This window comes from Sus scrofa, chromosome 6 (assembly GCF_000003025.6).
Source record: "Sus scrofa isolate TJ Tabasco breed Duroc chromosome 6, Sscrofa11.1, whole genome shotgun sequence".
Lineage (NCBI taxonomy): Eukaryota > Metazoa > Chordata > Mammalia > Artiodactyla > Suidae > Sus > Sus scrofa.
In genome coordinates, this window is record NC_010448.4 from 988,975 (window position 1) to 1,014,482 (window position 25,508).

The 25,508-nt window shown below is 61.6% G+C and overlaps 2 protein-coding genes across 3 annotated transcripts; both read left to right on the plus strand.

The window, feature by feature from the left end:
- On the plus strand, positions 1 to 7,294 carry SNAI3 (snail family transcriptional repressor 3). The gene is made up of 3 exons (XM_021093663.1): positions 1 to 134; positions 2,831 to 3,424; positions 4,960 to 7,294. Exons 1-3 carry the CDS (start codon positions 59 to 61, stop codon positions 5,139 to 5,141), a joined length of 852 nt encoding a protein of 283 aa, XP_020949322.1. The 5' UTR covers positions 1 to 58; the 3' UTR covers positions 5,142 to 7,294.
- Positions 19,126 to 25,329, plus strand: MVD (mevalonate diphosphate decarboxylase). 2 transcript variants are annotated; one of them, XM_021093666.1, is made up of 10 exons: positions 19,132 to 19,279; positions 21,320 to 21,390; positions 21,795 to 21,909; positions 22,108 to 22,254; positions 22,922 to 23,121; positions 23,201 to 23,275; positions 23,364 to 23,582; positions 23,695 to 23,810; positions 24,272 to 24,380; positions 24,769 to 25,329. In XM_021093666.1, the coding sequence occupies exons 1-10, from the start codon at positions 19,210 to 19,212 to the stop codon at positions 24,847 to 24,849; spliced, it is 1,203 nt and encodes a 400-aa protein (XP_020949325.1). In that variant the 5' UTR covers positions 19,132 to 19,209; the 3' UTR covers positions 24,850 to 25,329. The 2 variants fall into 2 exon arrangements, 1 of the variants encoding a protein (XP_020949325.1); XR_002344443.1 differs by having other exon boundaries at positions 19,126 to 19,279; positions 23,695 to 24,380; positions 24,769 to 25,287.

Genomic DNA, 25,508 nt, shown 5'->3' on the forward strand with positions numbered 1-25,508 from the left:
ACCTGCGGACCGCGCCGCCCGCGGGCTCCGGCGGCAGTGGGACCCGCGAGAGGGCACCATGCCGCGCTCCTTCCTGGTGAAGACGCACTCCGGCCACAGGGTCCCCAACTACGGGCAGCTGGAGACGCAGAGAGGTAGGGGCTGCGGGCTCCCTAGCCCCGCCCAGGCCTCAACTCTTGCAGGAGGGGCGAGGCCCCCTCTGAGCGGGGACACCTGCCCCAGGTGGGAGGAGGGAGCTGAGAACTTGGGACTGGAGGTAGGAAGGTGGCCTCCGGGCGCCTTGTCCACTTAAGGGGCCTCGGCCTCGAGTCGGGCAGAGTGGGCAGGGATTCCCTCTCCACTTAGAGAAGTTTTCGGGGCCCCCCCATCACTCTGGGGCTCTCCTCCGATGGCCTGGGGGCACCCATCCCAACGAAGGGGACCCAGAGCCCCCTGATGCAGGAGGGTGGAGAGGCCCAACAGGTGTTGTGGAGGGAGACGAAGCGAGCCCAGGCTCTCCCCCAAGGGCCACCCCAGAGCATCCTGGCTTGGGCGGTGAGTGGAAGGGACAAGCAGAGTGACCCAGAGGCCCTGGGGTGCCAAGGCCAGCTCATCCAGCTTTCCACGGGGCCCCTTCCAGTACTGCCCCAGCCCTCTGGGGGTCTCCTTCCCTCCAGCCCCCCTCATCCTTGAGAAGATTGTCCAGGGCAGCCTGGCCTAAAGGGCTGGGGTCTTCATCGAGTGGGGAGACAGGCATCCAGAAACCAGGACTGTGCCCTCATTCCCTCCCCTGTCAGCTCAGGGGCGGGAGGAGGTCCCAGGGCGAGGCCTCTCTAGAATGGACAGAGCCGCCCCCAGGTCTGCAGCTTCTCGGGGTAAAGACCTTCTGGGGACTGCTCAGTGACTTGGGGGAGACCGAGAGGGAAGAGGGACACTGCGGAGGAGGCCAGAGGACAGTCATGCAGTCCGTGCTGCCGCTCAGAGCTCCTTAGCCCTCTCAGGACTGGGATCCAGAGGGAGCCCAGGCTGCCACCAGGTGGCACCTTCTAGGACTGGGATCCTCAACTCAGCATATTGAAATTCAGCAGTCACCCCCAGCAATCTCCTAAAATAAAAAAGAGAGGCCAGGGCAGTGTTGGTGGTAAAGGAAACTTTGTTTCAGATGATGACACACACATATAGACTCAAAATACATAGAGAGGTGTGTGTGTATCATAGAAAATGTAACTTACGTGGGGCATAGCTTTCAAAGTTGAAAACCACTCTTTAGAGCCCAGCCACACAGTGCGTCCCACCTTACCACTGGAACGTGCCACGCAAATCCAGCATTTCTGCGAGGCCCAGAGATCGGGTCAGGAAACAGCCACAGGGCCCTTAGGGCTTGATGCCCCCCGCCCCTCCCAGCCCCAGCTTTCCGAGGGCCACATGGCCACGGGGATCCTCTTTCTGCCAGGCAGTTACCCCAGGATAGATCTGAGACACTGGATTTAGGGTCCCCCCCTCTCCATTTTCAATGGGTGCCCTTCTGATCTCCCCAGGGGACCTCTGAAGCCAGAGGGAACTTAAAAGTCTCTTCTCCCACAAACTAAGCTGCAGGATGAAAAGCCAAGCTAACCCAGAGATACACAGAAGCATTTTAAATCCTAGCAGAAGCAGAGCACCTGGCATGGTGCTCCCTCCGCCCCTCCCACTGGGTTGGCACTGGCCCCCAAGACAGGGTTTGGCTCCTGGTGATGCCCTGGCCAGGGAGTGGGTGAGCCACAGAGACTTGAGCAAGGTGACCTTGCCCTAGGGGAGCTTCCATGTGGAATGGGGGGCAGGGGTCCTAGACTCTCTGAGCACCCTAGTGCTGTATCTCCAGAAGCTCCTTGGACTTCATCTCGTAGAGGGGGTCACCATCCAGCCCCCACTTCTGGGAGGACAGGACCCCGCATGCTGCTGTTATAACCGGGCAGACTGGCGTGGAAGACGGTGAGGTCGGGAGAGCGTGAAGGATGGTGACCTGCCCTAGCCTTCCCGTGTCTCTGCACTGTCATCTCTACGGGTCTTTTTTCTTTTTTGGCCACACCTGAGGCATATGGAAGTTCCTTGGCCAGGGATCAAATCCGAGCCGCAGCTTCAATCTGTACCAAAGCCATGGCCGCACCAGATCCTTAACCCACCACGGCGCAATGGGAACTCCAGATTATTGGTGTTTTTATTGTTGAGCTTTGAGGGACCTTTACAGATTCTGGACACTAATTCTTTATCACATTCTGACTTGCAGCTATTTCCTCCATTCTCTGGGTTGTCTTTCTCAACCCAAAGCCTTAGCATGGATGTAGCGATGGGGCCAGAGAGTTATTTCAACACATGAAATACGAAAGGGGTTGAGGAGTTCCCTTGTGGCTCACCAGGTTAAGGACCCAGCATTGTTACTGCACTGGTGCAAGTTAGATCCTTGGCCCAGGAACTTCTGCATGCTCTGGGAGTGGCCAAACAAAAAAGAACGGGGTTGAGGGCTGTTTGAGGATTTGGGCTTCGGGGAAATGCAGAATTTAATGCTTGCCTTCTAACCTGTTTGTTCAAGGGGCTCAGAGGGAGGGACTGCCTGGCCCCTGAGGGCTGCTCTGGTGTCCTGTGAGATGTTTCTCTTTTTGTCTTTAAAGAGAAACCGGAAATCCCTCTTTGACCCCGTGATCCCGAGTTGTAGCCCCCAGCCCACAGCTCTGGCTCATCAGAACTTCCCCTTCACCCGGGGCTGCCAGCAGGCTGAAAGATGGGGCCGGCTTTGGCCAGGCCTGCAGGTTGGAGGGCTCGAAGCGCTGGGGCTCAGGAGTCACCGTGCACTGTCTCCCCTCCCCCCTTCCAGAAACCAGCGGCTCCTGTTCCGCCTGCAGGGGGCTAGTGGTGCCCCCCATCCTCCCAGACAAGGCAGCCCCATCCACGCCCAGCGACCCTCCCCAGCCCCGGGACCTCACCTCCATCGTCACCCACGCCCTGCCTCCCCCCACGTTCCTGTGTCACGAGGAAGCTCAGGGGGCCTCAGGGCCAGACCCCCTGGAAGTCAGCCAGGCGGGCCCTCGGGCTGGCCGGGCCCCCTGCACACCCCTCAGAGACAGCCTGAACCCCCTCAACCTGCCCACGCGCTGGCCCCCCATCCTGGGAGCAGACAGGGCCCAGGCTCTAGGTTGCCTGCGGGGCGCCGAGCGGGCCCACGGTGCCCTGGGGGGCTGCCAGTACCACAAGGCCTTCCACGCGGCCTCCCTGGCCAGGCGCCAGCAGCTGCATCACCACCTGCAGGCCCAGCGCTGCTTCACCTGCAAGTTCTGTGACAAGGACTACGGCAGCCTGGGCGCCCTCAAGATGCACATCCGCACGCACACGCTGCCCTGCCTCTGCGCCATCTGCGGCAAGGCCTTCTCCAGGCCCTGGCTGCTCCAGGGCCACATCCGGACCCACACAGGTAGACCCGCGTCTTGAGGTCATCTGGAAGGGGGGTGGGCAGCCTGGGCCCGGGAAAGAGAGCAGGGGTCGGCTTGAGAAGCAAGAGCCTGAAGCTCACACACGGCGTCTACTTCCTGGCGTCCGAAGGCCCACACGTGGGGCTCAAGATGCTCGCAAACGCTCTCTCGCTGTCTGGAGGCCGAAGTGCAGAAGCGTCGCAGGGCCACGGTCCCTCCAGGTCTGGGGGGGGTCCTTCCTGCCTCTCCCTGGTGGCCCAGGTGCTCCTGGGGCTGCGTCACCCCAGCCTCTGTTTCCGTCCTCCACGCCAGCCTCCCCCGCCACGCGTGTCTGTGTCCACATTCCCTCTGTGGGAAGGACACCTGTCACACGGCATTCAGGGCCCACACAGTCCAGCACGAGCTCAGGTGAGCTCGGCCTTACCTGCAAGGCCCTCTTTCCGAGGAAGTTCGTGCTCACAGGCGCCCGGGGTAGAACAAGGCTCTGCCGCTCGCAGGTTCACGGGGCCAAGCGCAGGGCACGGGGCTTCCGGGCGCTGACCGTGCACCTCCGCGGCCTTCCCGAATCCTGGAGCAGCAGAGCGAGGAGCCAGAAAGGCCTGGCCTCGGGTGAGGACCCTAGGCGCCACACAGCCTGCCTGCCGGGCAGAGGTGACGGCTGGGACTTTGCCCAGGAGCAGACCTGTCCCAAGTGACAGGGCAGCAGTGGGTGGGAGACAGACAGGAAGAGAGGGTGGGCAGGGCGGGGAGCCCACGCTCTTCTCTGTGGATGGCAAAGCGCCCGGCCCAGCTCTGCCCCAGGGGCCACAGCCCAGCTCTTGTCTCAAGAGGTGAGAGCGAGACTGGGCCGGAGAGGCAGCTCCAGGCCTGGCATGTACGACACACGTCCTGCACCTGGAGCCCCATCACACCTCCGGGGGCTCAGCCCTCATCTGCGGGTGCAGGGCTCAGGCAGCCGGCCCGCCCCCCAGGGCCTCTAGGGCGGCGGGACTGGAGGCCGCGCCACCCAGGCTGACCAGATGCCTCTCAGTGACCTTCCTTTTGTACTTGCCAGGGTTGGCCCCAGGGCCAAGTCCCAACAGAAGGGCTTTGTCCAAACCCTAGGTCACCCTGATGGGGGGTGGCCTGGAAGACACAGGAATCCTCACGGCCCTGCGCCTCCTCTTGCACGCCGACCTGGGCCTGCAGTGCTGGCCTTCGGGTGGCGGGACAGCTGCCAGAAGGCTCCCAGGGCCCCTCCTGTGGGGGCTGGTGGCACTCTGGCAGAGGCAGAGGGATCTGACGAAGACCCACGCTAGACCTTTGTGCCTGCAAACAGCTTTAGCTGTTACCGTCTTGCCCAGGTTGTCAGGCCTGTGGCCCTCAGCCCTAGGGCAGGTGCGGAGGGCCCCGTCACATAGCTCTGAGGGAGAGGGCGGTGGAGGCGAAGGCGCCAGAATCGCTGTGAGCCTCTGGGTGGGGGCGGGTTATTCACTTATGAACTGGGGCCTGGGGTGAACGACCCCGGTGGCCCCTCACTGTGTCCCCCGCTCCTCAGGTGAGAAGCCCTACACCTGCCCTCACTGCAGCCGGGCGTTCGCCGACCGCTCCAACCTGCGGGCCCATCTGCACACGCACTCGGCCACCAAGAGATACCAGTGCAAGGGCTGCTCCAAGACCTTCTCCCGCGTGGCGCTCCTGGCGCGGCACGAGGAGTCCGGCTGCTGCCCTGGGCCCTGAGCCGCTGCCCTTCCCTGCCCACGGGAGGCCTCTCTAGGGGAAGACTCCTGTCCAGATGAGAACGGATATTCTGTTTACCACCAGCCCCGGGCTTCGGCTCTGTTCCTCCCGGTTTCAGCCTGCTGGGGGCCGGCCCTGGACGCCCCCTCCTCCAGACCAGCGGTTGCCCTCGGGGCCAGCACCTCCCTGGGGTCCACTCACATGGGCAGAGCTCCCTGGATGCTCACCTCCACCTGCCTTTGACGGCATCTGGGCCCGGCTGTGTCATGTCACCCACGCAGAGGCCTGCCCGAGACACACACATTAGGCCGTCCTGAATGGAACGGCTGTGGGGGTGGTTCTGGGGCGCAAAGAGCCCCGCCCTCTGAGGCTGATCCTTGCCCAGGCCCTGGGGTCGGGGTGGAGGCTGAGGCCCGACCCCTCCCGAGGGAGTGGGACTCCGGACAATCGGACGCAGAGCAGGGGAAGCCGAGGGGTAAGGGCCTCGAGGGCTGTGCACTCCTGGGACGGGGAGCCCTGGTGAGCAGGGTCTCCCCTCGGAAGGAAGGCGGGATGGGGGGGTGGGGAGGGCACGAGACGGGAGCCGAGGCCACGTGTGTCCCTGGCAGGACTTCACCTCCCCAGAGTCTGTCCCACACCTGCAGCCTCCCCAGTGACCAGCCCGCACACGGGCTCCCTCAGCCGCCCCCCAGGGCTGGAGCGTCCCCCAACCAGCGAGCGACGGACCTCGGACCTGGCCTGAGACACCCGCCTTCCCAAACCAACTCAGACGCCAAGACCCTATTTCCTTCTCGTAGGTGGCCATCCCTTGGCCCCCGCTGGGCTGGTCCTGCCTCTTGCCAGCCTGTCTGCGGGCGGACCCTGGAGGGAGGCCTGAGTCTAAGGGAGACTGGCCGAGTCCTCGATGCTGGGCGGGGACCCCTGCTCCTCTCCACAGGGTCCACCTGGGTCCCCCCACGGATCCCTCCCCATCTGTCAGGGGCCAAGGGGCCCTGGGTGGCTGGTTTGATGATGGCCATCGGAGGGAGCCTGGGGACATCCCAGAGGAAAGCTGACCTTGAGAGTGGGCGTCTCTGGACCAAGGGTGACCTTGATGAAACAGCACTGAGGAGAGTCCTGCTCCAGCCTAGGCCACACCGAATGTGACGCTGGCAAGGAGACCCTCCCTGAGGAAGCCACACGTGCGCCCAGCCTCCCCGGAGGGAAGAAGAGCAGACACTGGAGCCTGAGCTGCCGTGTGGGTGTCCTGGGCCGGTGTGACAGGCCCACAGGCCAGAGGCCATAAACTGTAGAAACCTGCTCTCCCAGGCCTGGAGCCGGGACCGGAGACAGAGGGGCGGCCGCCGGTTCCTCCCCGGGCCAGGAGGGTCTGTCCCCGGCCTCGCCCAGGTCCGCGTTCGCCGGCTCCTCGGTGTTGTGGGGCTCGTAGAAGCGTCACCCCACCTCTGCCTCCATCTTCACCAGGCGTCTCCCCGTGGGCGTGTCTGTGTCCAGTTTCCCCTTTTTCTAAGGACACCCGTGGTCCTGGGGGAACACCCACCCCCGTGACCTCACCTCGACCCGCACAAGGACCCGGGTTCCAAGTGAGGCCGCCTTCTCCGGTGTTGGGGGGGTTAGGACTTCGGTATATAAGTGGGGACACCACTCACCCTGTAATGGCCAAGAGGTGCCAGGCGGGCCCCTGTGCTTTGGGCTGGGAACCCCAAGCCACAAAGGAGGGAGCGGGTGGTGATTTTAGGACAGATTTGCTACTAACCTCCTCCAAAGGGAGTGAGAGCCCACCCCAGCCCCTCTTGAGTGGCCAGTACCCCCCCGCTGTCCTGCTCAGGGACCCCGGGGGGTAAGGAAGGCTCTGGCCTGCGGGGAGAGCCTCCCACAGTCCCCTGAAGTGCCCGGGCCTCGGCTGAGCGGGTGGGCAGCCCAGGGCTAAGCTCCAAATGTGTGTGTCCGACCATCTCACTGGGTGGCTTTTTTTTTTTTTTTTTTTTTTTCGTGGCATCCAGATGCCAGAAGGAAGCTCTATTGTAAACTGTGTTCTATTTCTGAGCCCCAACATCTAAAAGAAGCGATGCACCTGTCGGGGATGGAGGAAGGGAATTTCACAGGCCTAAAATAAAGTCCATGTTTGCCCTTCTGTGCCCGCCCATGGAAAATGCTCTTATATTTATATCTGGGCTGGCAGAGGGCGGGTTGGCAGACAGGGTGAAGACGGGCCCGGCACCTGCCAGGGGGCTGACATGGATTGAATGGGGGCGACACTCCCCTCCCAGGAGGGTGGCTGAAGACAGCATGCCGCGTCCCTGACGGGGGCCATGTCCCCGGCAGTCACTCAGGCCTCGCCGCTCCCCACGGCCGTGCCTCACGGCCAGCACTGACCGGAGGCTCGCTTGCAATGCAGGTTTCTGGAGCCCTCTCCCGACACCCAGAGATGGCACTCAGGAAGGGGTCTGACCCTGGCTCCCACCTGTCCCAGGTGCGGCGGGCTCGGCCAGCTCTTTCCTCGGGGAACTGCTCTCTGCGTCCCACCTACAGGCTCATTCTCTACCCAAACTGCAGGCGTCCCATTTCCACTTTTCTCCCTGAAGAAGGCCTGTGACTGCGCTTCCCTCCGAGGCCCGGGCGGGCTACTGAGGAGCGAGGAGAGGGGCTCCGATGGCTAGGTGGGCCAAAGCGGGAGCCTCAGAAACCACCAGGACACTGGGTGAGGGGGCACGGGGGTAGGTGCTGCCTGGGCGCAGCCCTTGCACCACATGACATGCTCGCAGGAGGCACGTGAAGGGCGGCAGGCGCTACCTTCTGACTCGGATGAGCGCGGAGCGCCGCCCGCGGCTCAAGTCCCGGAGCAGGTGCAAGAGTGACGCCCAGTCTCCCACTGGGTCCCGGCCCTCCGCCCGCTGGGAGCTGGCTCTCCCGAAGCTGCAGATGCCCGAAGGTTATAGCTTCCCTTCTAGGAGCCCAGAGGCTTCTATAAATAGCAGGTTTGGCCCAGAATACTCGGGGGTTCTCTGGAAGTTTGAAAATAGCCCACGCGTTACTATCTATACTCGGAGAGCCCACCCCTGGCCTGAGCTTGGCCGCTAAGTATAGCTCCCTGGCGAGGGGCGCGGGACATGAGTTTCCAGCCTCCATCGCCCCGTGGCGGGCAGAGCATTCCAGGGAGAGCACCGCTGCCAAGCCTCAGAGGCGCCAGGGAGAGGCTGGGACGGATGGGGACACGGGCCAGGCGGCACCCCTCCCCCAGCGGGGGTGTGCAGGACTCTGCGGACAAAGGCGGAGCGCTTGCGGGGCCACGGGGAGGCAGCCTGGCTCCAGCCTGCTGCTCTTCGGGGCTTGATCCCACGTGAGGCCCTGGTTTCTGCTTCTCAGGATGGGGGCGCGTGCCAGCCTATTCCAGCGCTCCGGAGGGCCCGGCCAAAGACACTAGGCACACGCACACAAAATGGAACTGCTAACTCGACCCTGGGCCTTTAACCCTCCTAGACTCTAGGTCCACTTCTTGACCGCCCAGTTCCAGCTCCGGGGAACCTGTGTGGCCAGCTGCCCCCGCCCGGCCAGCTGCACTGCCTGAGAAGGCCTGGCAGCCGCCCAGGGTGTCCTCAGGGGCCAGGTGAGCGCTGGGCAGAGCTGAAGTCCGAGGGGCTGGGGCACCCTCGGGGGCCACGTAGAGCAGACGCCCGTCAGTGGCGCGAGGCGTTCCCAGCCAGCTCTCCCCAGCTGACTCTCCAGCACCCGCCGCCCCCACACCCACCCCTGCACCTCCTGTCCCCAGTAAGGACGGCTGGTCACTGGTCTCCAGGAAGACATGGGGTCACTCCAGTCCCCCAACAGCTCCAACACCAGGCAGTCCCCTGGGAACAGGCCTGGCCAGGACACAAGCAACACCTGTTCCTCAGAAACGCCTAAGGCAGGCAGGTCACGGGGTCACAGGGGCCTCTTCTGTGAAACCTGTAGAGCGACCTCAGACATGCGGCTGTTGGGAACCAGCCAGAAAGAGAGGCCGAGACTGACGACAGTCAGGTGACCCTGCTGGGTGTCGGACAAGGCCACAGGCTGCACAGGTGGGTGGGTGTCTGTACCCCGCTCCCGGGGCCCACACCTGGGGAGACTTGGGGTGTCTGGCTCCCTCATCCATGGTGCAGAGGCAGCGGGGGCTCACCGCAGGCGGTTTCGCACAGACCCAGGCACGAGGTTCACCCCCACCCCCGCCCCAGGAGGAGCAGCTGCAGTGCAAGAAGGCGCACAGTGGCCCAAGACCTCAGCCCGAGACAAGTGTGGGCCCACGATGCTCTGAGTGTCCCCGGGGCTGTGCCCGCACACCCATGGATCTGCACTCAGAGCCGCCTTGGTGACACTGGCCGCGCTCCTCGCAGACAGTATCTCAGAAGAGAGCCAAGCACGCCTGCCACCTCAAGGAAGACAGACAGCATTTCCTGCCAATGGGGACATGTGCGCTTTCGAGAGAAAATGCCAATTGCGGAACCGTCCATCTTCCTAGAGCCTGGCAGTTTTGCAAGCTTCAAGACTTTTCCGACGAGAACGTGAGCTTTGACAGTATAAAATGAAGCAGGTTGGCATTAGACGCCCTGCCTCATCAGTGAAGCGGCATTTTCCAGATGGGACCTGAGGATCTCACAAACCCGGCCCAAAGCCCCGGACAGAGCAGGGGTGGGCGGGGAGCGGAGCGCAGGCCACACTCGCCCCAGGACCCTGGACCCCAGAGGGTGCCCCGCGGGCGCTGGCATGGTTTCGGGAAGAGCCACGGGCCTGCCCTCGCTGCCGGGTCTTGGGGACCAGCTCCTGTTCACAAGACGACGACACGTGATGAGTTGATCGCTGATGACTTTCAGTGAACTTAATAATGAAATCCTTGAGAAACGCATCAAACCGAACTTCCGAAGTGGTTAAAGGCACATGGAGAAACCCACAGAAACTCGCTCTTTGGGGTCCTGGACCACCTGTGAGAGTGATGGGTCCTGGGACACCATGTGGGGACCACGGTCCCACACGTCACCCTCACTGGGAACGCGAGCCCGGGGGCCGGAGCAGCAGTCAGGGGACAGGCCTGTCGCCCCACCGGGGCCTCGGCCTGTGCTGCCTGCTGCATCCACTGCCTCCAGAAGCCAGGCTCTGAGGCCACGCGGCTCCGGCACGTGTGCATCGGCGCAGGCTCGGCCTTCGCTGCTCACACCCCACGTTCAGCCAGTTCCCCTCCACGTCTTTCTCAGGCCGGCCTGCCCCTCCACCCTCACACGTCACGGGGTCCCCAGCCCGGCAGTGGAAGAACCCCACGGCCCCACATCATCTTCGACTCAGCCTCCACCTGCCCCCCGGGGAGCCCACAGCCCACACACCCACCGTCGCTCATTCCAGCCGCCACAGGCCCTCTGCCCCGCAGTCACAAGTTCACGCCCGGCCTCCTCGGGAGCCACAGGACCCCCCCGGAGCCGTGGCAGCCTCCTCAGCCCATGCGGCTGCGCTCCATCTGACCCAGCGCAGACACCTGACGAGCAGCAGGAGCAGGAGGGCGTAAAGAGGGAAGGAGCAGGGCTCAGTCCACGCCAGCCTCGCCCCGCTTCAATCCATCTCTGCAGCTAACTGCACAAATGTGGCTCTTCCCAACCTGGCAGCGGCTCTGCTCCCTCTAGCACAACCCTGACAACCACGGTCAGCCCGGGAGGCCCCGCAGGCCGCCCCCTGGGCTTCCCCAGCCCTGGTCTACTTACGGGCAGCGGGGGAGCCCGACGTCGTGCTCAGGTGTTTGAAAAGGGGTGAGCTGGGGGGACGCGTCCCCTTGACGAGGGGAGGACTTTTCGCCGTGAGTGTCCGGGGCAGGGACGCCGAGGCGTGTGGGGTGTGGTGCCAGCTGCCCAGCCTCGTGCACACAGTGAACAGCGGCGGGTCTGGAGCCCTTGCTTTGGAAAACTGGAAGCTGCGGAGGCTGCGTCATTTACTCCCCACTAAACCAAGCCAACCGTCTTCAGGCAGCCCTCACCCCGGGGCTGCTCCGGGGACCCCTGACCACCCCTGGTTCCTGCGGATGGATGTGGACCCCTCGCACAGCTCTGTCCCCCAGCAGTGGGGCTGCTGCACGGAGAGCTCAAGCGGCTTGTCTCAAGTCGCACAGCGATTAAGTGGCACGGCTGGGGTTTCTGGCTCTGGCGTCTGTAGTCTTGGCCACTAGGCTACTACACTGCTGCTCAGTGAGCAATGGTGAGCTTTCTTTTCGCTTGAAAATCAGAAACGGCACCAGATCAGGATGGCAGAGAGTGTTTCAAACCAGAGCCCGGGCGCGGGTGGAGGGGCGGCCGGGAGGAGGTGCAGGAAGGGGCGCAGGCCCGTCTCATACCTGCGGGGAGAGAAGGAGGGGGCGCGGAAGGCGGAGCTCACGTCCTCGGAGCTGCCTGGGGTTTGGGAACCAAGACGGAAAGCAAAGGACGGAGAGGGACGAGAATGGGGTGCGGTGACGGCCACGGGTGGGTTTGGAAAGGCTTCTTCTGGAGTTCCCGTCGTGGCGCAGTGGAAACAATCCAACGAGGAACCATGAAGTTGCGGGTTCGATCCCTGGCCTCGCTCAGCGGGTTAAGGATCCGGCGTTGCTGTAGGCTGGCAGCTGTAGCTCCGATTAGACCCCTAGTCCAGGAACTTCCATATGCCGCGGGTGCAGCCCCAAAAAGCAAAAATAACCCAAGGAAAGGCTTCTCCTGAGCGCTGTGTGATGTGGGCCGCCAACGCCAGCCTTGGGCTGAATGAGACGGCAGGTGTCTAGCAGTCTGCTCTCTGGTCCCCCTGAGCCTTTCTGTTTGAACCAAAAACCTCTCTCAGCACCAAGACGCTGGCTGATGAAGGCACCTCTCACGACATGCCCCAGGCCCACAGGGGCAGGCAGCCCAAGCACCCAGAGCACCCCTGCTGCTGTTTGCACAAGCAGCCTGCTCTGTGCCTCCCACCCTGAGGTGTGGGGAGCACAGTGGGTTACAACTCAGGACAAAGCACCATGAGCTGGTGGCGGTGACCACAGACACTCCTTGCTCACGGTCTGGGGACTGGACGTCCCAGGGCCTGGGGTCAGGCCGGGGCCTCATGGGGCCTCTCCCTGGCGGACCCCATCTTCTCTCCAGGTCCTCTCGTGGTCGCCCCTCCGTGTGTCTGGGTCCTGCCTTCCTATCGCCCCAGTCATCCAGGCCCCTCCTCCCCTCTGGAAAGACCCCCGTCCCCAAACAGTCCATTCCGAGGTCCTCTCTCTACTGGGCCCTGCTCGGCCTCGGCACTGCCTTCAGGACGCCTGCTCTCTGCCAGGTTTGTCGCCTCCCAACAGGCTTCCACGGAAAGGATTCTGCAGGAAACGACAGCGCACTCGCAGGCCAGGGCCTGGGAGAGGCCGGGAAACCGGCAGTCACCTCGGTGCGGAAGCAGTGCCTCTGGGGGTCTTGTCAGGGCAACGGCGCCGCGCGGGAGGTGGTCCTGCAGTTGCCGCTTCTCCACCAAGGGCCGCAGGCTGTGGGGTCGCCGGGCCTGCGCTCCAAACAAGGATGGATGCACGTGGCGCGGATATGCGAGGCGAGCAGGCGGGGGAGGGAGCCCGGCACCCGTGTCCCCCAGGGACCACCCCCCCCCGGACTCCGCCCTGTCCGGTCATCTCGGTGCCACAACAGACAGCAAATGTTTTCTGATGAGCTGCTGGGCGAGGATACCGCCTCTGCCACCCTGAGCGTTGGTCACCCTCAAACAAGTCCAATCCGTCTAAAGGTAGCCACTCTCCAGACCCCGAGGTTCAGGGCCGGAGACAAAAAATCCTGCCGCTCGCAACAGCCTCAATGAGGCCAAGGGCACGTGTGCTGGCATCCACGCGGGAGCACCTGTGACACCGCGGCCCCCGCCCCCGGGGAAGAGACACCACCCAGGGGAGCGCCGTTTTCCTGACTTTTCACCGGTGGCATCTGCCACGGTCGCTCCCTGACTCGAGGCGGCCGACACGCCTCACGCTTCTTCCCATCGCGCTGCTCCAGCCCAGACTTCTCGGCGGGCTCCACGACGGGCCCAGCCCACAGACGACACCGACTGTCACGGCCACCTTAACGGAGGGCAGAGGTCACCGGGACCACCCTTTGGGGGTCTCCCTGCCCGCAGACGGTCCTTGCGCCAACGCATCCGTGCCTCCATCACCTGTGGTCTCGGTGTGGTGTCTCCAGGCTGCCCCCGTGCCTGCGGGATCTTCTGGGGACCCAGCGCTGTCACTGTGGCCGCTGCCACGCCCTCGGCGGTGCTGTTCACTTGTTAGGGGTGGTGTCACCTTCCCAAGGAGGTGGCCAATGTCCCCCGACCTGAGACGTGCCCGCTGCACGGGGCCCAACGAAGGCGTGCGATCAGAGCACGCACGGCCCAGCAAAGTCTAGGACTCAGAAACTTCGGGACCCCTGTCTGCGGTCACTGGAAAGTTACACAGCCTCCCCCTGAAGAGGCCATTCTGAAAGCCTCACAATACAAAGGCCAGGGTGGACCACAGGCCCCACATGGGGCAGGAACCGCGCTGTTTCACTAAGTCTGTGACTTGTGCCTGCTTTTCTGCTTCTGCTACTAACTTCCACCCTCTGGTCCTCACCTGCCCGGGACGCCACAGGGCCTCTGTAGATGGACCCGCAGGACACTGCACCCACTCGACCTGCAGGGCGGAGCCAGTGGTCCTGGGACGTCAGTGTGTGGGAAGAGCCAGGCTCAGACGGGCGCACTAGGGAGGCAGGACAAGCCGGCACGGAGAGCAGGGCCCACCCATCTCGCCTCCTTGAGCAGAGGACGCCAGCAGGGGCGGAAGCCGGGGGGCGGGCAGGCAGGTGGGCAACTGGACGCAGTTCTCCAAGTGAGTCTTGGAGGCTGGGGCTTCTCTCTTTTTTTTTTTTTGTCTTTTCAGGGCCACACTCGTGGCATACGGAAGTTCCCAGGCTAGGAGTCAGACAGGAAAACGTCTGTGCAGAAACGGTGATTCTGGGGAAGAAAAAGGGGGGACGCACGGCCCCCTCACTGATTCCCAGGACACGGTCCAGCCGACGCAGGGACCGAGGGTCCGTCCTGCTGACCCACCAGCCTCAGCTCGGGGCCACTCCAGAGCCCCTGTGCGTTCTGCTCTGCATGTGCCATGTGTGGGGTGGCCTCGCCCCACAGCCTCTGCCTCCGGGCCCGGGGCGCAGGCTACACGGGCAGACAGACTCGCAGGCCCCGGCGCAGGCCTCCTGCGTCAAACCTGTGCTTCAGCAAGCTCCCTGGGGGACTCGGAGGCAGGCGGACCTTTGAGAAACGCCATGCCAAGTGCTCACTCATCAGCGCTGAGAAATCACCATAAATAAAGGAAACCTGGGAAAGCACATCAAAACCACGAGACCCTGTGTCACACCCAAAAACGGGAAGGAGGAGAGGAAAAGTGTCGGGAGGAAGCTGGTGCACTCCCGGCGGGAGTGGAGACCAGCCCTGCCAGGGCACAACCTCGAACGCCTCAGCACAGAACCAGCGCATGACCAGCCAGCCCACCCCCGGGCACAGCCAGAACCGAAGGCAGAACTTGAAGGGCCTTCCGACACCTGTGTCCTCAGCAGCCTCATGCACGACAGCCGAGAGGCGGGAGGGACGCAAACATCCAGTCGGGGCGACAGAGAAGCACAACAAGCAGCCACCCACACGAGGGCTCGTGCCTCCACTGTAAGAAGGAAGTTCTGGAGGTCCCGCTGTGGCTCAACAATAATGCACCCGAGTAGCAGCCACGAGGATGCAGGCCTGACCCCTAGTGGGTCAGAGGACCCTGCGTGGCAAGGACGTGAGCCAGACCGAAACGGACAAACGCTCTCGGGCTCCTGGAGTGTTCGGAACCACAGACAGAAGGCAGCACGGCAGGTGTCAGGGCTGGGGCAGGGGCAGTGGGCGTCGGTGTTTAATGGGGACAGAGCTTCAGGTGGGACGACGGGGACGGGACCTTCTGGAGACCGACAGAGGGGACGCCTGCCCAGCCACGTGGCCGTGCTTCCCGCCAGGGAACTGCACGCGACTGTGGTGCAGAAGGGAACTTTTAGGTTATGTGTATTTTATCACATTAAAAAAAATGCTTTGAAACCAAAAAGGGGGTGTGAGGAGGACCGTGGGGCCGCTGGGGGCTCGGGCCTCAGCCCGAAGGCTTCGCGCTTCACTCCCTGCCTTCCCGCGCCTACCACCAGCCCCTCTGAAACACGGTTTCGCGGAACAGAGCGGAACGTGTGGGCGTGCCTTCAAGTTTCCACCCTCTGTCCTATCGCCCCCACTGTGACCCAACAGGCCTTAACCCACACGCATTTGACAAAAAAACAGAAGATAGAAGAAACGTATTTATTTCACAGCTATGCACCCCCAAACCCTCTAACGACTTCATCTTACACATGTACGTAGGCTGACAAGGTCAGCCGGGGGGGGGTCTTCGTCCAGGCCTCTTTTAGGGGGTTTGTTCACTCCCCCCCCAAAAAGAGGCCTCTTTGCCCACGTGGGCAGAGTCCGGCATTTATGCCCACGTGATTCCCATCGGGCGCTAGGTTTCAACATGTGATCTGATGGTGACACACTCACTCTATAGCCAATACCTAAATCATAACCAAAACAAGTTACCAGGGGGACATCGGCGAAGCGGATGGCACAAAACAGATGCGTAATGAACGGGAGCGGTCTGTTCCATCCCTGCCACGGTGGGACAGAAATCACAGCTCGCACTGCCGCTGCCGTCCAGACCCATCAATCGCTTCACCGCTTCCAAGGAGGTTTCAAAGTGAAAAGTGATTCCAAGAAAAAGTTACCAACCGTCAGAAACACAACTGTCAACAAAGGTGAGACTGCAGTTTTCCCAAGTCAGACGAACCCCTGTACGCTGTGCTGGGGAAGGTTCTCCCTCCATTACTTTGGCGGCTGAACTTCAACGGTCAGAGGAAACTTCCAGAAGGACCCTGCCAACAGCTATCAGGATTAGCTCGGGCTCATCCTGCTAGTCCCAGCAATGCTAATTCCAGGAATTTCTCCCACGGGACTCACACTTGCAAAAAAAGGCAGCTTGTCTCCAAAAAACTGGTAACAAACAGTCTACCAACAGGGGACGTGCTGGACAAGTCACGCCACGGCTCTGGCATGGGGGACGATCTCCAAGAAGCACCTAAGAGGGAAGAAAGCTATTTGCTCACATGATGCATAAAACGTTGATGAAAGATTACACTGGGAAAAAAAAAGATTACACTCGCCAAAGCAATCCTGAGAAACAAAAACCAAGCAGGAGGCATAACTCTCCCAGACTTCAAGAAATACTACAAAGCCACAGTCATCAAAACAGTATGGTACTGGTACCAAAACAGATAGACAGACCAATGGAACAGAATAGAGAATCCGAAAATAAACCCTGACACCTATGGTCAATTAATCTTTGACAAGGGAGGCAAGAACATAAAATGGGAAAAAGAAAGTCTATTCAGCAAGCATTGCTGGGAAACCTGGACAGCTGCATGCAAAGCAATGAAACTAGAACACACCCTCACACCATGCACAAAAATAAACTCCAAATGGCTGAAAGACTTAAATATATGACAGGACACCATCAAACTCCTAGAAGAAAACATAGGCAAAACACTCTCTGACATCAACATCATGAATATTTTCTCAGGTCAGTCTCCCAAAGCAATAGAAATTAGAGCAAAAATAAACCCATGGAACCTAATCAAACTGAAAAGCTTTTGCACAGCAAAGGAAACCCAAAAGAAAACAAAAAGACAACTTACAGAATGGGAGAAAATCGTTTCAAATGGTGCAACGGACAAGGGCTTAATCTCTAGAATATATAAGCAACTTATACAACCCAACAGCAAAAAAACCAATCAATCAATGGAAAAATGGGCAAAAGACCTGCATAGACATTTCTCCAAAGAAGATATACAGATGGCCAACAAACACATGAAAAAATGCTCAACATCGCTGATTATAAGAGAAATGCAAATCAAAACTACCATGAGATACCACCTCACACCAGTCAGAATGGCCATCATTCATAAATCCACAAATAACAAGTGCTGGAGGGGCTGTGGAGAAAAGGGAACCCTCCTGCACTGCTGGTGGGAATGTAAACTGGTACAGCCACTATGGAGAACAGTTTGGCGATACCTTAGAAATCTATACATAGAACTTCCATATGACCCGCAATCCCACTCTTGGGCATCTATCCGGACAAGACTCTACTTAAAAGAGACACGTGCACCCGCATGTTCATGCAGCACTATTCACAATAGCCAGGACATGGAAACAACCCAAATGTCCATCGACAGAGGATTGGATTCGGAAGATGTGGTATATATACACAATGGAGTACTACTCAGCCATAAAAAAAGAATGACGTAATGCCATTTGCAGCCACATGGATGGAACTAGAGAATCTCATCCTGAGTGAAATGAGCCAGAAAGACAAAGACAAATACCATATGATATCACTTATAACTGGAATCTAATATCCAGCACAAATGAACATCTCCTCAGAAAAGAAAATCAGGGACTTGGAGAAGAGACTTGTGGCTGCCTGATGGGAGGGGGAGGGAGTGGGAGGGATCGGGAGCTTGGGCTTATCAGACACAACTTAGAATAGATGTACAAGGAGATCCTGCTGAATAGCATTGAAAACTATGTCTAGATACTCATGTTGCAACAGAAGAAAGGGTGGGGGAAAAAATGTAATTGTAATGTATACATGTAAGGATAACCTGACCCCCTTGCTGTACAGTGGGAAAATTAAAAAAAAATATTTTAAAAAAAATTAAAAAAAAAAACACACTTAAAAAAAAAAAAAAGAAAGAAAGAAAAGATTACACAGAAACTTCCAGGAACAAAGCTGGTGGCTGAGCCCAGAGTGGGAAGCTATGTTGGGTTCTCCTACCTCGACTGAAATCTGAACTATTTTAAAGCCAAAAATAAATTTTTATAAAGAAGTGGAAAACAGAGTTCTCTCTTTAACGAATAGAGTTTCACTGAAATTCTAAAGGTCTGGTGTGGAGGGTGGTGATGGTGACGGAACAATGAGGCGGGAACTTAGCGCTACAACCATATGCCTAAAAGTGGTTAAAGGGGTGCATTTTATACCAATAAAAGAGTCAATATAAACGTGGCAATCCATTTCAACCGTGAAAATACAATGCTGGCTGGACTGGCATCCAAGAGGATGACGGTTCGATCCCTGGCCTCGATCAGTGGGTTAAGGATCCGGCGTTGCCGTGAGCTGTGGTGTAGATCGCAGATGAGGCTCGGACCCCGCGTTGCTGGAGCTGTGGTCTAGACCGACAGCTACAGCTCCGATTAGACCCCTAGCCTGGGAACCTCCATATGCGGCAGGTGCGGCCCTACGAGGACAGAAATAAAAAATGTTAAAAAAAAAAGCTTGCTTACACGGAGTTTAATAACAGGGCAGTGGGGTTTGAAAGCACCGACTTCCGATGCAGTTTAACCTGCAACCCAAGCACTGGTGGGAGGGATCTGTGGGGACCTCGGACGGCGGGCCCCCTTTCTGGAGTCTCCGTCCGGAACTTCCAGGGTGTCAGGCCTCCCGACCCGGCTCAACACGCCAGCGCGGACGACCGCCTCCTCCCTCAGCCCCGGGCCCCAGGGCCCAGAACGCCCACCGCGACCTCCCTCCCCCCCTCCCTCCGGAGCCTCGCTCAGCCCCGACGTCGGCACGTTCCCGGGAAGGCAGCCGCCACGCGCTTGCGCAAAGGCGGCGCCTGCGCGGACCCCGCTTCAGGGCCCACCAACCCCCGCGCCTGCGCAGAGCCGCAGCGTGTCTGCGGGCCAGCGGGGGCGGGCTCAGCGTCGGCTGCCCATCGTCCGATCCCGCTCATTGGCTGAGAGATGGAGTGTGTGCCAGACCCGCCGCTGATGGGGCGGCAGGCGAACAGGTGGGGCCGCGCAGGCCAATCGCGGAGCCGGCTGCAGCGCCGGCCAATCGCGGAGCCGGCTGCAGCGCCGGCCAATCGCGGAGCCGGCTGCAGCGTCGGTCAGGGAGGCCGGCGGCGGACGGCCGGGGTCGCGCAGGTCTTCGGAGATGGCCTCGGAGCAGCAGCCCGTAGTGGTGACCTGCACCGCGCCGGTCAACATCGCGGTCATCAAGTACTGTGAGTGCGCGGGCCCGGGGCCGCGGGGGCCCTGCGGGCGGGGAAACTGAGGATTGGAGGGGCGGATTTGGACGGAGGACCGGGTCCTCCGCCCGCGGGACAGGCGGGCTGGGCTCTTGTGCGGACGTGGTTGTAGGTTCGCGTGCAGGTGTGAGGACTCTCCGTCCCGCCCTCCACCCGGCCTGCGGTGCGGCTCGCGGAGCTCGGCACCATCTGCAGGCGGGACACCGGGGGACACGGTCCCTACAGGACGTCCATCCCCGTGGGGGCCGCAGGGCTTGGCGCTCACGGTCACGCCCACGCTACCTCCGCCTGCTCTCGGTGTCTGTCTTGTTCTGGTCTCAAGAATGTGCCAGGGATCGGCTCCACTGACTCGCTCCTTTTTGGCGAGTCCCCGGGTGGATCTTCGACTCAGTACTTCTCTCCTGTCCTCTTCCCAGCGCGGAGGGGCCATAGTTTGCCTGGCCATATGCCTTTTCCAGGGAGCTGGGCGGTTTCCGACTTGAATCAGGAATAAAGCTGCTGTAAGTTTTTGAGTACAGGTTTTGTGTGAACGTAAGCTTTCAATCTGGTGGATAAACGCCCGGAGGACAGCTGCTGGGCCACAGAGTGGGTGCATGCTTGGTTTTTTCCAAGTTTCCCCACGTTTGTGCCATTTTTCATTCCCACCACCAACGTTTAATGTGCGTGTGATCCAGTTTTTCAGCATGTGGTGTTGTCACCAGCTTTTATTTTAGCCATTCTGATAGGTATGTGGCTTTTTAACCACTGAGTTTTGAATTCTTATTCTAGATAGTAATCCCTGCTGGAAGTGTGGTTTGCAAATACTTTCTCCCACCGTGTAGCTTCTTGTCTTTTCATCCGAACAGGGTCTTTCAAAGGGCCAGAGTTGTTAGGTTTCGGTGGGGCCCAGCGCGGCAGCTTCTCCACCCTTAGAGTGGCTTTTGGTATCAAGTCTGAGCCCTCTTTCCTAGTCCTCCATCCTGAAGCGTCTACTGCGTTCTTTCCTAGCAGGTTCAGTGGGTTTTTTTCAAATTGATGTCTGTGATCCATTTTGAGTGATGTTTTTGCACGAGGTCTGAGACAGGGGTCTCGGCTCTGCTTGGCTAGGGGTGCCCAAGCAGCCTTGGAAGAGGCCAAGCTTCCTCTGCCGAACCGCTTTTGCACTTTTATCAGTTGGGCGGTTTATGCGGGTCTTTCTGGGCTCTCCTGGATTAACCTGCCAGGATCCGTCTTCTGCCCACCACCCCAGAGGTCCCCTGCCTGAGCATGAGTTTAAATTTCAGTTTTTGGAAGGTTTACTTTTTTTTTGGTCTCTTTTCTTAGAGCTGCACCCGTAGCATATGGAGGCTCCCGTACCAGGGGTTGATTCAGAGCTGTAGCCACCAGCCTACGCCACAGCCACAGCCACGACACATCTGAGCCGCGTCTGCAGCGTGCACCACAGCTCATGGCAATGCCGGATCCTTAACCCACAGAGTGAGGCCAGGGATTGAATCTGTGTCCTCATGGTTCCTAGTCAGATTCGTTGGAAGATTTACTTTCAGGTGTCACAGCAAACCTGCGATGTGCCTGGAGTGGAAGTACTCAGCGGAAGTGGGGGCATTCTCAGTGTCTCTGGGGGGTGCGAGCAGGAGATCTGGGCAGCTTCCAGTAACCAGTGCTCTTCTGCTTGGGAGGAAAAGGCAAGAGCCTTACAGCTGGAGTACTCAGGGCCTGGCAGGCAGTCCAAGGTATTTGTAGAGTGAGTGAAAGATAAAGCAGAAGCAGTGAAGCAGGGGACTGGCCTCCAGCTCTGTTCTTGGGGGAGCAATCCAGGAGGGCTTCCTGAAGGTGGGGGCACAGCAGGAAGACGACTTAGATTGTGTAGTAAGAGAGCAGTGCCAGGCAGCTGGGGGAGCTGTGGGAGGGCAGCAGGTAGGGGGGGATTGAGGGAGGACCGTGGGAGGGATGCTGGTGGGCGGGGCAGCAGTGCACCAGGTTGCTGGGCGCAGAAGCGGGCTGGCTTTGACTGGCTCTGCGGGCGGGGGTCTGTTGCAGGGGGAAAGCGCGATGAGGAGCTGATCCTGCCCATCAACTCTTCCCTGAGCGTCACGCTGCACCAGCATCAGGTCAGCACGGGCTGGCCACGGACACCGGGAAACCATTTACCCAGTCTCTGTTTACATGTGGTACCAGCGAACCCCCAGTCAATGAACCTGTGTCAGATCCGACCCACGCCGTTGGGAGCACTCGGCGCGCAGGCCCACACACCTGGCCCCTGCTTGGAGGTCCCTGCCCTCCTCTCTGTGCTGGGCGGTGGAGGCCCGGGCCGTGCCCGCTTCCCTGGACACCTGCGGGGCGTGCCACCCCCAGCCGGCCGGCCTTGGCCTCCTCCTCCTCCTCCACCTTTGTGTTCTCCAGCAAGGCCAGGGCCCTGAGTGGGCACTAGGAGGGACCCTGGCAGGGGGTCCCTCGCAGAAAGAGGCACTTAGCTGGCCCCTGTCCTCAGCTGGCCCTGTGCTTGCTTTCCCAGTTGAAAACCACCACGACGGCCGCCATCAGCAAAGACTTCACCAAGGACCGGATTTGGCTGAACGGCCGAGAGGAGGACGTGGGGCAGCCGCGCATCCAGGCCTGCCTGAGGGAGAGTGAGTGGGGGGCCCAGGGACGCCCGTCCCATTCCCTGCGCCCTCGCCTTGCGTTGGACGGGGTGGGAGTGCACAGAGCCCGTGGCTGCCCCTCCGCCCCCCACCCCGGGACCTGGGACCCCTGTCAGCTTGGCTGGGGCTGAGACCAGTTCCAGCTGTACCAACCCACGGTGCCGCGCCCCCAACCCTGCCCCGCAGTCCGCCGCCTGGCCCGCAAGCGGAAGAGCGACGGTGACGAGGACGCGCTGCCGCTCTGCCTCAGCTACAAGGTCCACGTGGCCTCGGTGAACAACTTCCCCACGGCCGCGGGCCTGGCCTCCTCGGCAGCGGGCTTCGCCTGCCTCGGTGGGTGCCCTCAAGACGTGCGCCCCGCTGCGTCCCACAGCTGGACGCTGACCTCTCCCGGGGCCCGTCCGTAACAGACGCCCCCTCGCACTGGCTGGACCCCAAGCGGGGACGATCTCTTGGTTTACGTAGCAGAAGCCGGGGGTGCTGCCGCCTCCAGGCTTTCAGCTCACTGGGAACCCCTCTTTTTTTGTCCCATCCCGCTCCGCCCCCCCACGCCCCGCTGGCTCACTCTCCAGCAGGGCCCATCCCCAACCCGGGCACAGGGGCGGCGGCCACGTCATTCTCAAAGCCTGAGACCCGGCGGCATCGGGGATCAGAGAGCTGGTGTCACAGACCCCAGGTCCGCATCCTGGCATCCCACTCTCGACCAGGCCTCTGCCAGCAGCCCCGGGCACGCACAGTTGCAGCCCTCTGCGTCTCTGACCCCACCTGCATGGCACCCCTCAAAGCTCCCCAGAGAAACTTCGGGCCCCGTGGCCCACCAGCCTCCAGGTCCCCAGAGGTGCCCCACTGAGCCGGCAGGGCGCCTCCAGGCAGGGCCTGTGTGAGCACATGGATGGTGAAGCCAGCCCTGGGAGCCGGGGCCGAGGCTCCGTCCCTGGTGGCGCCAACCACGGGCCGGCCCGGGCCCCCAGCCTGTCTGACCCCCTCCCCTCCCCTGCAGCCTGCGCCCTGGCCCGCGTCTACGGGGTCGAGGGCGACCTCTCGGAGGTGGCCCGCCGGGGCTCGGGCAGCGCCTGCCGCAGCCTGTATGGTGGCTTCGTGGAGTGGCAGATGGGGCAGCGGGCTGACGGGAAGGACAGCATCGCCCAGCAGGTGGCCCCAGAGTCGCACTGGCCAGAGCTCCGCGTCCTCATCCTCGTGGTGAGTGGGGGCCCCCACCTCCGGCCCTGCGCCCCCCCGGCCCCCCGAGCAGCCGGGCCCACATCCTCCCTGCCTGCAGGTGAGCGCCGAGAAGAAGCTGATGGGCAGCACGGCGGGCATGCAGACCAGCGTGGAGACGAGCGCCCTGCTCAGGGTCAGTGGCAGTGGGAGCTGCCCCGGGCGGGCGGCTGGCCCCCCCTCTGGCCCGAGGCCGCGGCGCTCACGGGGCCCCTGCCTTGCAGTTCCGGGCCAAGGCGCTGGTGCCGGCGCGCATGGCCGAGATGGCCCGCTGCATCCGGGAGCGCGACTTCCAGGCCTTTGGCCAGCTGACCATGAAGGACAGCAACCAGTTCCACGCCACCTGCTTGGACACCTTCCCGCCCATCTCCTACCTCAGCGACACGTCGCAGCGGGTCATCCGCCTGGTGCACCGCTTCAACGCGCACCACGGCTGCACCAAGGCAGGCGGGGGTCTCCGCCGGGGCCTCCCCCGCCTGGAGGCGCCCCCGACCGGTCCGCGCGGGTGGGGCTGAGAGGACGCGGCCCCGTGCTGAGCAGCCCGTGTGGTTCCAGGTGGCCTACTCGTTTGACGCGGGGCCCAACGCCGTGATCTTCGCCCTGGACGACACCGTGCCCGAGTTTGTGGCCGCCGTGCAGCACAGCTTCCCTCCGGAGCCCAACGGAGACAAGTGGGTTGTGGCCCCATCCGGGAGCCTTGGTGGGAGGTGGGGAGGCCGTGGCGGGTGTCCGCGTGGGGACCACAGGCGCTGGGACCTCGGCCCGGGGCATGTGCGCGTGCAGCCAGCGGCTCCTGGGAGGACAGCGGCTGTGCTCGGGGGCCCCCTTCTCAGTGGGGAGACCTGTGCCCACCAGGGGTGCCTTTCATCTGCCACCGTGGGGGGCAGTGCCACCTCTCTTTGGAGGCCCTGGGTCCTTCCACAGCAAGCGGGACAGACCTTGTGACAAGGACGAGGGGGCTGTGGGCTCACTGCGTGGCCCCCACGGGCAGTGGGGGCTGTAGCTTTAGGCACCAGGCTGAGCTTGGCTGAGGCGTTTTCTTCCTGGGCGCTACGTGCAGTCCGTGTTCGGGGGTGTCTGTTCCGCACGCCTCCCTCCCTGGATCCAGGACAGCCCTGCCCTCCTCCCGCAGGTTTCTGCAGGGGCTGCCCGTGGAGCCTGCCCTGCTCTCAGACGAGCTCAAAGCCGCACTGGGCACAGACCCCACCCCTGGCGGCATCAGATACATCATAGCCACTCAGGTGAGTCCCAGCCACTCAGCGGGGGCCCTGCCCCTCCCTGTGTCCTGGCGGGAGACCGGGCTGCCGATGATAAAGTGGTGGTACCCCTGCTCCTGGCTGTCAAAGCACCGGGCGTTTCCCGTGCACTCACAGGGGGACATCTAAGGCCACCTGCTGTGCGAGGAGGGCGCCCCATGGACATGGGGAAGGCGGGGGCCTAGCAGAGCCGTCAGGTCCCCGCTCAGAGCGACGAGGCAGGGTCTCCCCAGATTGCACCTGGGCCTTGGTCTCTGTCATCCACCCTCCATCACCCGAGGACTGGGCCCGCGCCCCGGCGTCACCATGGAGGTGTCGTCTTTGACCTGGCCTTTCCTGGCACCTGCCTGACACTGATTTCTCAACCTCCCAGGTGGGCCCTGGGCCTCAAGTCCTGGATGACCCTGGCGCTCACCTGCTGGGCCCCGATGGCCTGCCGAAGCTGGCCTCCTGATGGCCTCCTCGACGGAGATGGACTGCCGCCAGGACAAGGGGCTGCTTGGCTGGGAGGGGGACCTGGCGTGCCGGCCACCGGGCTTCCTGGGATTGGTGGATGGTGCCTGGCTCTGGGCCGGGCACCAAGCTGTGGTGGAGTGGGGGCCGTGGAGGGACGTCTACAGGTGCCTAGTCAGGAGCGGGCCCCAGCACCTCGCCTCACTGCACCTGCACACGGCGCTCTGCCGACACGGGAGCCTGGATCAGGAGACGAGACCTGGGCTCGGAGCTGCGAGTGCGTCTCCCAGTGAAAGGCCCTCTGGGCCACTCCCACTGCCCCAGGGCAGCAGCATGACCTGGGGTGGACTGGTGTCGCCCTCAGAGCTGAAGGATAGGTCTTGGGACGCTTCCTGGACGTGCCCTGCCGGACCCTGAGCTCAGGCCCCGCGCGTGCAGCATCCTCTGTGCCGAGAAGTGAAGTAAAGGCTGTGGAACTGGCTCTGCCTGGCCTGCTCTCTCTGGGTCACCCTGCGGGGCAGCGCTCACCCCAAGCGGGCGCGGGACGGGACCCACCTTCCGCCCCTGCTCACCCCACAGCCACAGCCATGGCCACACCTGGCAGATGTGATCACTAAGGCTGACCAGCTGGGGACAAGGTTTGGGCCCAGGAAGGAGGGT